The sequence below is a fragment of the Mus caroli genome, unplaced genomic scaffold (assembly GCF_978045245.1).
Source record: "Mus caroli unplaced genomic scaffold, Mus_caroli_1 scaffold_2, whole genome shotgun sequence".
Classification (NCBI taxonomy): domain Eukaryota; kingdom Metazoa; phylum Chordata; class Mammalia; order Rodentia; family Muridae; genus Mus; species Mus caroli.
Window position 1 is genome coordinate 158,003,771 of NW_028227257.1, and position 13,078 is coordinate 158,016,848.

The 13,078-nt window shown below is 42.2% G+C and overlaps 1 protein-coding gene across 8 annotated transcripts in view; it reads left to right on the forward strand.

Moving 5' to 3' along the window:
• The first annotated feature begins 5,154 nt into the window (after positions 1 to 5,154).
• The window catches only part of Abi1 (abl interactor 1), a 91,571-nt gene continuing 83,647 nt past the window's right edge, over positions 5,155 to 13,078 (forward strand). For 7 of the 8 annotated variants that reach the window (XM_021156200.2, XM_021156197.2, XM_021156201.2 and 4 more), the window contains exon 1: positions 5,158 to 5,415. In XM_021156200.2, the coding sequence (XP_021011859.1) occupies positions 5,299 to 5,415 (117 nt within the window). In that variant the 5' untranslated portion in view covers positions 5,158 to 5,298. Of the gene's footprint in view, positions 5,416 to 13,078 lie in introns of all 8 variants that reach the window. The other variant, XM_021156195.2, reaches the window with a different exon arrangement.

Here is a 13,078-nt window from a genome sequence, read left to right on the forward strand (position 1 = left end):
GTGTTACATTGGCTCTTTCTTTCCACCATGTCGGTTCTACTTACACTTGGATCTAGTTTAATTTGTTTCATTTAACTTTTTAAAAGATGTGTATGGGTGGTTTACATATATATACTGTTTTACCTACATATATGTGTACACATAGTATCATTAAGTACCATCAGAAGAGGGCAATGGATGCCCTTGAACAGGAATTACAGACCGTTGTGAGATGCTGTGTGGGTGCTGGGAATTGAATACTGCAGCAAGTGCTCTTAACTGCTGAGCCATCTCCCCAGTCTCTGGACCTCTGTTCAGATTCTGCCAGCCAGTCCATATGTTTTTTGGGTTTTTTTGTGACTTGACTTGAGACCTTTATACTGAAAATTATTGCTAAGAGTTGCTTATTCATTTTTGTAATTTTAATATTAGTTTATCTGGTGGGTTGAATTGTCGTTATTTTCTTTATTTCTTAATAGAATTGGAAGGTTTTCTCTTCTGGACAGGGATCCCTTCACAGCTGTCCTTTGTTTTACTCCTCTCAAGAAATTTGTCTGTTCCTGTGTTCCTGTGCATGAGGCTCTTTCTGCCTCCTCTGTGTGTAGTTTTCTTTAAGTGTCTCCTACATACAGTGTGTGCTTGGTGACTATGAACGGCTTTTGTTTGAACGTCTCCTGAATGCCCTAATTTACCTATCAATTTTACAAAACAGCTTTGTTGGGTGTAGCAATCTTCGTTGGCAACCATTCACTTTCCCGACTTGAAATACAACCTTTCATCCTTTTCTGTCCTTCAGGTTGTTAATGACAAATCGGTTGTTAGTCTGCAGTGCTTGTCTCTGTTGTTAGCCTGGTGATTGTGAGTTGATGTTTTTCTGTTACAGCTTTTTGGATTGTTTGCTTTGTGTTTTGACAGCTTGTTTATAATATATTGTGAAGAGTTTGTGTGTGTGTGTGTCTGTGTGTGTTTGTTTATGTGTTCATTCCTTTCCCTAGATTTGGGGGGATTTTCAACTAAAATATCATTGACTACATTAGCTGTATACCTTTGGCACGAAATCTCAAAGCTTCCTCTTATCCTATGAATTCTCTTGATTGTGTTCCAGAATTCTCGGTTGTTGTAGCCATGCTCATTTTTCTCCCTATTAATATTTGAATGTATTTAGTAGTTTGTTGGCCTTCTCCTTCATTTCTAGCATTCTTTTTTCTCCCTGCAGTCTATTGAGCTTTTCATTTGTAACTTTTTTTTTTTTTGGTTTTTCGAGACAGGGTTTCTCTGTGTAGCCCTGGCTGTCCTGGAACTCACTCTGTAGACCAGGCTGGCCTCGAACTCAGAAATCTACCTGCCTCTGCCTCCCGAGTGCTGGGATTAAAAGCGTGTGCCACCAACGCCCGGCCATTTGTAACATTTTTACTTTTTTCATTTAAATCTCAATTTCTTTACTAGCATTCATTCACATTGCTGATTTTCTCATTCATTGATCATTCTACTAATAAACTTTGACGGTTTATTGCTGGTAGTTTACCTATTTTAGTATTACTGTATTCCATAGTTGAGAAGTTATTGTCTTTTTGAAGAACCACAGAACCTTGATTTTTTTGTGTTTCTGTGTGGTTAGTTGCTCATCTTGATTTGGTATCTTTCCCATTATTTTAAACTATCATTTATTTATTTACAGAATCTTACTAGGTTGCCCTGGCTGTCCTAGGACTCTATGTAGACCTGGCTGAGCTTGAACTCTCAAGGATCTACTTGCTCCTTCGTCCTCAGTGCTGGGATTAAAACCATACATCAGCATGCCCTGTCCTGGTTCTAATTTTTTAATACTTAAAAAAAGATTTATTTTATGCATATGAGTGTTTGCCTTCACTCTGGTAACTGAGGAGGTCAAAAGAGACACTAAATGCCTTGAAAGCTATAGTTATAGATGGCTGTGAACCATCTGTGGTTCTGAGATCAGAACTCAGGTCTTCCCAGTTACTCACTTTCAAGGCTTGAAATTCATCATTCTATGCTTTCCTGGCTGTTAGGGTTTCTGTTGAAAAGTAAGTATAATATTATTCTTATGTGTTTGCCTTTCTGAGTTGGTGCTTTCTTATATAGCTATTAATAGTGTTTTCTTTGTTTTGCATATTTTGCATCATGACTATGATGCACTAGGGAAATTTCTTCTCTGCAAAAATCTATTTAGGACTTTAAGTGTCTTCTCATGCTTAGATGTATATTTCTTTCTATAAATTTGCAAATTTTTCAGCTATAATTTCATTAAATAGGTTTTCTATACCTAAGTTTTTCTTCAGTTTCCCCATGGAGTTTTTGACTTGGTCTCTTGATTGCATCTCAGAATTCTTGGATTTTACTCATTTGTGTGTTTATTTATCCTATATTAATTCTGGGTATTGTATTTCTTTGATCATGTCCTCCAACTTTGATTTCTCTCTCTTCTTCTTGGTAAAGTTTCTTGCTGATGCTTGTTACTGACTGTCTCTATATATTCATTTACCCTTCCTGCTCCAGTCTGTATTTCCTGCTAAGTCTCTAGATCTTGAACTGATTTCCTTACTTCATGCATTTGCTTATTTGTATCATTTTGAAGTCACTGACTATTTTTACAGGAGAATGTTTGTATTCTTCATCTGGCATTTTACCCATTTGACTCTTTGGTCTTGGTAATTAAAGAATTATGATTTGGAGGAAAAAAAAAGAATTCAGGTCTTCCATAAGAGCAGCAAGAGTTTTTAACTGATGGACATATCTCTAGCCTCCTAGCTTCTATTTTTTTCTTTGAGACAGTGTTTCTCTGTGTAACCCTGGCTGTCTTGGAGCTTACTCTGTAGACCAGGCTGGCCTCGAACTCAGAAATCCACCTGCCTCTGCCTACCAAGTGCTGGGATTAAAGGCGTGTGCCACCACTGCCCGGCTCTAATTTTTATATATGTGTTTATGTGGGAGTGTTTACAGAGACCAGGAAACTGGAAAGAACCCATGATAGAGGGAATGAAGGAGGCTTTGAGCATTGGGGGGTAGCTTGTAGAACAGGTGATATGAACCTGAAGGAAGGGCTACTGGAGGAGGAAAGGATTGAGCAAAATAAGGGCTGAGATCAGGCAGCAGGGAATGTGTGCTTGGAGGGTCAACTCAAATTACAGGTGCATAAAAAAACCTTAAGGAGACTTGTTGCTTTGTATACTAATAGAAAAATACAACTAGTGTTTGGGGAGATGGCTTAGTGGGTGGAGCCCCTGCCATATGAGCCTGAGATGAATTTGGATTCCAGCATTCATGTAAAAGGGAGGTGCAGTGATATACAGCCACTGGTATATGTGTGAAAAATCCCTGGAGCTCTGCCAGTAGAATTGATAAACAAGTTCAGCGATAAACTCAGTCTCAAAAAATAAGTCATAGACTGATTGCAAAGGGTACTTCTGGGCTTCCATACACACACATATACACACATGTATGCATACCCATATCCACATATACATATACACGTACTCACTCAAACATCTGACAGCTATAGGCTTATCTTACAGGTACGGTTTCCCATCCTGTTTTTTTTTTTTTTTAATTTTACCAGCCTCTCATTTTGCTTAATGTGTTGATAACAATTTCCAAAATTTGGCTGAGTACTGTTGTTACTTCAATAATTGTCATTCTCAGTGAGTCCCAGAGAGGACTGAAAATACAGGTCTGTAAATAATATTTAAATTTAGGCAACTCTTTTCATAGCCTATTATTTCAAAATAATTTAATAGTTCTGGTGATATGACAGCTTGAAATACTGTCAAAGACCCTTTGAGACATTTGCAGAGCAAGTGATAAGAAATAAGAACAAAACAATTTTGTACAATGCAAGACAAAAATATGCACATTACTTAAAAAAATAGGAAGACATATGTAAAAGAGAGTAAATGAGAAAAGAAAGTAGAAGAGGAAAGAACTGAAATTATTTATTTAAAAATTTACACACACACATAGAGACACACAGACACACAGACAGACACACAGACAGACACACACACACAGACACACACACACACACACACACACACACACACACACACAGAGCAACTTTTGGCTAGGCTTTTGCCATGGAGTAGTGTGGCAGTCAGAGGAAACACTGTGTCTGTTCTGGCCTTCCACCATATAGGCTCTGGGGTTTGAACTGAGAAAGCACCTTTCTCAGTTGAGCCATATTGCCAGCTCTAAAATTTGTCTATTTAAAATTTTAGTCACTCCTTAATTCTCTGTTTTAGACATCATTTCCCTTTATAACCCGGACTGTTTTTCAGCTCATTGTCAGCCTCCTGAGTGCTGGGATCCAAGATGTGCAGCCAATCTTCTCCCTCTTCCTCCTCCTCCTCCTCTTCTTCTTCAGGCTGGCTTTAAACTCATGTAGATCCATAGCCTCTGCTTCCCAAAGACGTTTGCCACCACGTCCTGCTTTCTTTAAATTCTTTTTTTTTTTTTTTTTTTGGTTTTTCGAGACAGGGTTTCTCAGTGCAGCCCTGGCTGTCCTGGAACTCACTTTGTTGACCAGGCTGGCCTCGAACTCAATCCGCCTGTCTCTGCCTCCCAAATGCTGGGATTAAAGGCGTGCGCCACCATCATCCGGCTTTCTTTCAATTCTTAAGGGTACAAATTATCCTTGCTTCATTTGTTTCTGCAATATCAAGCACACTGCTTGATGTACATCTGAGAATAGATAGTTTTCAGGGTTTTAAATGAATTGGGGCATAAGTTAAGAAGGCAAAGTCTCTCTTACAAAATTGAGGAAGTCAGGATTCAGATTTGTATTTTTAATCGTTATCTGATTGGATGCCTTTGACTTACTGACTTTCCTAAGTAAGTTCTGCCAATTTTCAATGTTCTCATAGGAATAATTTCGTTGTCTAGATCAACTTGTGGCGCCATCTTCTGGGGCCTTAAGAAGACTCTCAAGATTTAAAACTGTATTGGTTCTTTAAATTCTTCCTAGTTTTTGGAAGTTCCTTAGACGCATGCGCGGCCTAGTCAGGAAGAAACTACAATTCCCAGAAAGCATTGCTATAGTGGGTGGGTGGGGGGACTCCCGTTGTCATGGGGGAAATGATTCTCGCGAGAAAGTGAGCCTGTGGCGGCTGTGCGTCCTGGGTGGAGGGGGGTGGGGGGGAAGGAGGCGGGGAGAGTAAGGAGGAAGAGGAGGAGGTGCAGTCCCACAATACCCGGCGGAGGGAGGGTGGGTGGTTGGCGTCTCGTCTGTGCGGAGCTCGGGTCCCCGGCGGACTCAGCTTCCTCTGTCTCTTTAATGCGAGAGGAAGCGATGCGGAGGGGTGGAAAATGGCAGAGCTGCAGATGTTACTAGAGGAGGAGATCCCGTCTGGCAAGAGGGCGCTGATTGAGAGTTACCAGAACCTGACCCGGGTGGCGGACTACTGTGAAAACAACTATATACAGGTGAGGAGCTTGAGCGGCCGGCGGCGGCGGCTGGGACGACAGGCAGGCTGGGCGCCGTGGGGACTGCCCTACTCCGCCACCCTCCGCCCCGGCCCGAGCGGCGGCCGCCGCGGCGATACAGGAAGTGGCCGCCTCGAGAAAATGGGTGAGGAGCAGGGCCGCCGCGGGCGCCGCTGACCCGATGCCGCTCCCCGCAGCCTGCCCGGGGCCGGCTGTGCTGCCCGGGCGTTGCTCCCTAAAGCCTACCCCGGCCGAGCTCTGCTGCTCGCGGTCTGCCCGGCCCAGCTGTGCTCCCCACCACCTGCCCTGGCTGAGGTCTGCGCCTAAACCCCGCAGCTTTCCCCGCCAGGGATCTGTTTCCTGCAGCCTTCCCAGGCCGGGACGTGCTCCCGGCAGTCTTTCCTTCCCGGTCTCTGCTTACTGCAGGCCTCTCTTCTTAGTCGGGGTGTATTCCGCTTTGCCTCTTTTGGCTGCGGTTGGTTCCTAAGACCCCCACAACCTTCCCTGGCTGGGGTCGGTCCTGGCTGAGGTCCTCCTGGAAATCCCGCAGCCTCCCTTGGTCTCCTTGGAGCTCAGACTTCGCTGTCGCCCCCGTGTCCGGTGTGATGAGCCTAGGACTGGGACAGCTGCAAGAGGAATGGGCAGGGAAGGAAAAGTGGTGTGTGTGTGTGTGTGTCGTTGGAGGGTGGGGTGAGGGTGATTATGTCAGTTCATCCTAGAGGGTGTGCCTTTTATTTATTTAAAAAAATTGTCACGAGTCACATTTGTACAGACCTCCTAATCGAGTGCGGAGAGTGGATGCTGAGGGTTTGACAAAATCCAAATTAAAATTCTTTTAATTGAAGGAAAAATGCGTGCTTGGCGATTTTCAAGTTGGGCTTTTCCTCTTCCACCTCCTCCTCCTCCTCCTTCTTATATTTACTTCCGCTTTAGCATAATGTATACTCGTTATTATAAAGCACGAATGATTCATAGGGAAATTCAGTGGGAAATGTCTTAAATACTTTTCTTCCTCTAAATGTTCTTGGACTGTTGGCCTTGAACGCAGTAGTGTTATCGTGGTTGCTTATGTTCTGAGATTTCTTTCTATACTGAGTTAATACATAGAAGAATATGAGATTAGCAAACATTATGTAGTCTTTAAGTCATAACATAGAATTGCTCCTTAATTTATCAGGAAATTCTTGGTACTTTTACTATGCCATGCTTGCTTGTGTTTATCAGTGATTGTAAGTGAATTGTATGTAGTAGTTTGACTTGTAGTCCCTATGGTTGAGTAAATATTAACAGTTTTCACTACAAGCAAATAAAGTAGTGGAATTCTTTGTATCAGGTAATGAGAATAGAAATTCATTTCTTGTTGATAGGGCAAAATCAGAACAGTCTTTGAAAAATAAGGAATATTGTACTTTGGACCTGCAGTATTTCTTAAAGTGCCTTTCATGTGATTATCATTTTCAAGAGCCGCTAATTTCTGTTCTAGCAGATTCCTGTAGACTTTGTTTTCAGAAGGAGATGCTGTTTTGAGACTTGTTTGAGTATTTGTCATTTTCCATATTAGTAACATTCTATCTGGAGTGGTACTCCAAGGAGTTTGTCTTCCTACTCTCGTTTCCAGCCTTTGACTTTGGTAATCTACTCATAAACTTGTTGAATGCTTCCTGTGTCTTCTGTATAACTTGGTTTTGAAAACTCTATATGGCTGTTTAAAAACACATTTTAAGCAGCAGAAGGGCTGCTTTAACCACTGTTAAGAGCAGTTGGTGCTTTTGCAGAGGACTCGGGTTCAATTCCCAGCACCCTCATAATGGTTCACAACCATCCTTATCTTAGGGGATCCATGTCCTCTTCTGACACCTGTGGGCACCAAACACACATTCAGTATATATACATACATACACACATGCATACACGTAGGTAAAATGAGTGAGTTTAAACCTATTTTAAAATCATACAGAAATGTGGATATAGTGTGGAAATAGAAAAGTGATCTTGTATTTTATAGATACTAAAAAATGTACATCTTTTATTTATTTTAGTATGAAAAACCTTGGGTTTGTTGCATTTTTGATTCCCAGCACTTGTATGAGGCAGGTTACAACTACCTCTAACTCCAGCTCCAGGGGATCTAGCACCCTATTCTGGATGTATGGGGTCCTGCACTCGGGAGTGCATGGACACATCCACAAACAATTAAAAAGTGAACAGACACACAATTTAAAGCAACCCACTTTAATTGGTAATAGTGCTGATTAGGATAAGTAGTTGTGCTATTTGTTTTTCTTTGTGTGTAAAGTTTGTGTTTGTTTTCAGACACAATCTCATTCTAGACCAGGCTGCTGACACTCTATCCTCTTGTCAGCTTCCAGGTGCCATGCAGCTGCCATACCCAACTGAGGTGGGAAAGGGTTTTTATGGGGGCTGAGGTGGGGGACAGGGTCTTATTATGCCATCTTGGCTGGTCTGGAGCTTATTACATAGACTAGGCTGGGTGACAGAGATCTCTCTTCTCTGTCTCATCTACTGAGATTAAGCATGAATCACCATGCCTGAGGAGAAAAATTGTCATACTTACTGTGAGACAATTGCTGTGTGTTTTACCATGGTAATTATTTTGTTGTTTTCTTATGTTTGGAAAATTCAGCCCTGTTTGCTGAGAAGTTATTTTGGCTAGTTCTTGGGCTTTGGGCCCTGCTGAGTTTAGTACTTAAACTGAGTTATTAAATGCAGATCTTATTGAAAGATTCTTCAGTTCCTTAAAAAGAATGGAGTTTTAAAGTTACGGGGTGAGGCTGGAGAAACAGACACACCAGAAGAGGGTCCCATTACAGGTGGTTGTGAGCCACCATGTGGTTGCTGGGTATTGAACTCAGGACCTCTGGAAGAGCAGTCTGTGCTCTTAACCACTGAGCCATCTTGCCAGCCCTATTTTTATTGTTTTAAATCATATGTATATATGCCTGCTTGTGCTGGGTATATGCACATGAATGCAGGTGCCTACACAAGCCAGTGGCATCAGATCTCCCTGGAGCTGGAGTTACAGTTGGTTATGAGCCTCCTGATATGGGGGCTGGGAATCCAATTTGTGTCCTCTGGAAGAGCAGTCTGCACACTTAACTGCTGAGCTCAGAGAAAGCCAGCTCCAAAGTACAAACCTACCTGCTCTTCTGTTTGCAGCTTAGAACTTGGAATGTATTTTCAAAAGAATGGTTGCTGGAGCTGTTAGGTTCCCATACTGGTCCGACAGGTCTATTTACTTTAAGAACATTCCTGAACTAGTCTGAGGTCTAGATTCTCATGAAAACTGTGTGATATACAAACTACTCTACCTACTGGTGGAGTCTGTCACACCTAAGGAATCTGCCAATCACTAAATGTATAGCCAAGCAAAATTTATTTAACTTTTCTGTGTCTTAATTTTCTCACTTATATGAGGGCACTCCCTATGACAGACAGCATATAAGGATTAAATACAAAGTAGAAAGATTACAGCACAATAGGCACTCAATAAACAGAATCAATTAAGACTGGTTCTCCTGATCTGTGTGATTCGACAATCATGTATTAAGCCTACTGCTGACCCAATGTGCTGCACAGATTTTATTGTCACTCTTCCCTAAACACTATTGTGTGTGAAAACATAAGAATTTAGGGTCAGCATCTATAGCACAGAGGGCAGGACTAGTGAGCAGTCGGGTAGATGGATTCAGCACTAAGGAACAGAGATGGGCTTCTCTCTCAGACTTCTGTATAGCGGGGTTATTGCTGGAGGGTCTGTCTATTTTAGGGAGGGTTTTTCCGCTCAGTCAGTGGGATTTTCTTTTCAAAGTACACCATTGAAAGGATAATAGGGAAAATAACAATGTATTTTGATAAAAAATTGTTGACTTGATAATTTTAACAGTATACGTATATAGCGGACTTTGGGTTGCTTTTTAGTGGTACTACTCTGTTGACCCAAATAAGTTTACCCTTGGATCTGTTGATTTTCTCCACTTACAAACATTTTAGAATTAATTGCAAGTGTATCCATGTTCATAACAAGAATATGAAAGCAAATAGAACATCTTAAGAAAGGTAATGTTTTTGTTGCTAAGTGATGTGATGGCCTGGTGTGATGACTGTTGCCTGTAATCCTGTGGTAGGAGGATCACCAGGAGTTCATGGCAGCCTGTTGCGGTACAGAGTGATCCAAGTTAGCCTAGTCTAGAATAAGACTCTGGCTCAAACAAATGGCAGAAGAATTAACTGCAAAACTAAGTTCCTTCTTTTCCTCTCTCTCTCTCTCTCTCTCTCTCTCTCTCTCTCTCTCTCCCTTTCTCTCTCCCTCTCTCTCCCTCTCTCTCCCTGTCTTCCCTTTTATTGTAGCCCAGGCTGATTTCTAACTGGTAGGTAGTTGAGGCTGACCTAGAACTCCTTTACTGCCCCTATCTTCCATGTTCTGCGCTATGCAGCTGTGTGTGATTCTTCACAACTGTGTTATCCTACTTGTTCTATTCCTGCCCCAAACTACCACTAGTTCATCATGGTGTGTGTATTTGTGTTGGGAGGGAGAGATAGAAAGAGATGGGTAGATGGATGCATGCAGATGCCACAGTACCCATTTGGAAGTCACGCAGCCTTTGACCGTTTGTCCGTTCCTTTTACTGTGGTCCGATGATTAATCTGGGTTTCAGGTTATTAGGCTTTCACTGTCCAGCAGTTTCTCTGCTGAACTATATTTCAGCCTCCCTTCATCCCCATTAATTCTTCTGAAGTGGCTTAAATAATTCCTTTTGTTTTATTTAGTATGTTTTTGACACAATCTCACTGTGTAGCTCAGGCTGTGTAGCTCAGGCTGACCTGAAACTCATGGGTGGCAATGTCTTCCCTTTATCTCCCGAGTGTTGGGACTGTAGTGTGAAACACCTCACCTGTGGGTTTTTTTTTTTTTTTTTAATGGACTATAATGCTCCAGTATGAGGAGAGGCAGCACTGGAGAATGTCTCCCAGCTGACTCACTAAGTGAGTCACTTTAAAAAAGCAATCTGTTGGAATTCTGGCCTGCTCAACAAGAGGGAAAGCATGTTTGGTACTGGAAACCTAGCCAACTACCCAGAGCTAGTGAAGTCATGGATCTTGGGAGAGAACCTACAATCAACCGCCACTTCTAAACCAGCATAATCCTTAACTACAATTTAAATATTTTTTTTTATACAGAATACTTTGATCATATTTGCCTTCTCCCAACTCCTCCCAGGTCTTTCTTAACTCCTGACCAATGTGTACATGAGACTCCGAGCAAACTTCCCGAAAGCAGCAACCCTCAAAAGCAGAAAGAAACAAAACAAAATGAGTGCACATAAAAATGGAGTCCGCACGCTTTTAATCCTAGCACTTGGGAGGCAGAGGCAGGTGGATTTTTGAGTTCGAGGCCAGCCTGGTCTACAGAGTTGAATTCCGGGACAGCCAGGGCTACACAGAGAAACCCTGCCTCGAAAAACCAAAAAAAAAAAGGAGTCCATTTTGGTTTTGTGTTGGTCATTTCCTCCTGCGCATGGGGGCGTGTTATACCTTCCAGTAGCACCTCATTGTAGGAAGCTGATTTTCTTTTCCCAGCAGGTATCAATTGCAGATAGCTTCTTGGTCTAGAGTGGGACCTTCTCTGTGCTGGTATTCTGCCTGGTTTGAACTTGTGCAGGATTTGTGCCTGCTGTCACAGTTGCTGTGAGTTCATAAAGATAACTGACCTGTTGTCTCTGGAAAATGGTGTTTATGACTTAGAGTCATCTGCCGCCTCTGGCTTGAATGATCTTTCTTTTAAATAGCTGCATTTTGTATAGACACATTTTAAATATTGATCTTTATGCCTCACCTCTCATCATCTAACTTCTTTTTGCAACAGAGGGGGGAACCATTACAGAAAATGATAACCCACAAAATAAAGGGTTGTAGAGCCCAGTTCTAACCATTACATCTACAACACAGCTCCTGCACCTAAGGCTCAGGGATCGTTGCGTAAGAGTGAGTGGAAAAGATTGTAAGAGCCAGAGGATCTTTTGATGTGGGAGTGTCTCCTAGAAATTACAGAAGCTACACTCAGGAGGTCTCATCAGCATAGTTGCATAAACACGACCTGAAAAAGGACTACACCAGTAGACATGCTAATGTGAGAGGGGAAAAGCTTACAAGGTCTCTAGACAAATAGAGAAGTGTCCCTTCCCGCTCCCCTAATTGCTTATCAAATACTGAACAGGTTGTATTTATGTGTTTAGGAATACACACACATACACAGACATATTCAAACAAAGAAAAAGAGGCCATGAGTTTGAAAGAGAGTGAGGTGTGAATATATGTGAGGGGTTGGAAGGAGAGGAGGCAAGCTGGAAATGATATAACTAATCTTTTTTTTTTTTTTTTAAGATTTATTTATTTATTATATGTAAGTACACTGTAGCTATCTTCAGACACTCCAGAAGAGGGCATCGGATCTCGTTACAGATGGTTGTAAGCCACCATGTGGTTGCTGGGATTTGAACTCAGGACCTTTGGAAGAGCAGTCCGTGCTCTTAACCACTGAGCCATCTCTCCAGCTCCATATAACTAATCTTAAAGGAAAAAAAAAGGAGCAGCCGTTTTTGTGTTTGGGCCAATCGCAACCATTTCATTGGACCAGTCACAGCCTTGTCCCTAGCATTAATTATAGTCTTTGGGGCTTGGATTTTAGGCCCTCTTTAAGTCTCCCTTCTTAGCATCAGTCAGAGTAGTACCTCTACTGGGGACAGCGCTAGCTCTCTGGCCAAGGTGGCAGTAGTTGCAGGGGCACCTAGAGTTCCTCAAGGCATGTGAGAGCAAAAGCCTGGTACCAGCTATCTCAGACAGCCCTGGCTGAGGTTGTTCCTTTAGGAGCGGCACTCTTAGTGTGATTACCAGGGTTTCCAGGGTGATCCAAACAGCTAGTTCCAGCGTATAGGTGCACATCTGACTCAGAAGATAACTTTTTGTTTTGTTTTGTCCTTTGCAGACAGAGCTGTTCTTGAACTTGCTGTGTAGCTGAGGGTGATCTTGAAAATGATGTCCTCCTGCTACCTTTCAAGTGCTGGGATTACAGGAGAGCGTTTATTAAATCCTGGCTTCTATTACATTTTAAAAAATATTTTGTATTTTTATGTGTATGCATGTTTTGCCTGCATCTGTGTCTGCATACCACATGCCTGCCTGATGCCCAGTGATGCCAGAAAAGGTGCCAGATCCTCTGGAACTGGAGTTATGAATAGTTGTGAGCCATCATGTGGGTGCTAGACTGAATCTGGGTCCTCTGCAAGAGCAATAATTGCACTTAATTGCTTTCCAGTTCTCTACCCCACCCACACCTGGCTTTTACATCTTAAGTTTGTCTATTCTATATCCATTGCATTAGCTGTTGAGTAGACACTTGCTATAGCTTCCCAATGATCCTTTTGTCATCTTCACACATCTTCCTTTGACCAATTATCCCTCCTGAGCTTTTGTTGCAATACTGTGGTACTTTCAAAGTAGAAATCTGGGCTGATGCAAGCAAGGCTTAGGGGGTTAGAGCACTTGCTGCCAAGAGTGATGACCTGAGTTGATCTTTGAGATCCATGTGGTACAAGGAGAGAATTTACTCTCACCAGTTGTTCTCTGATTTTCATGTTTACAGCAT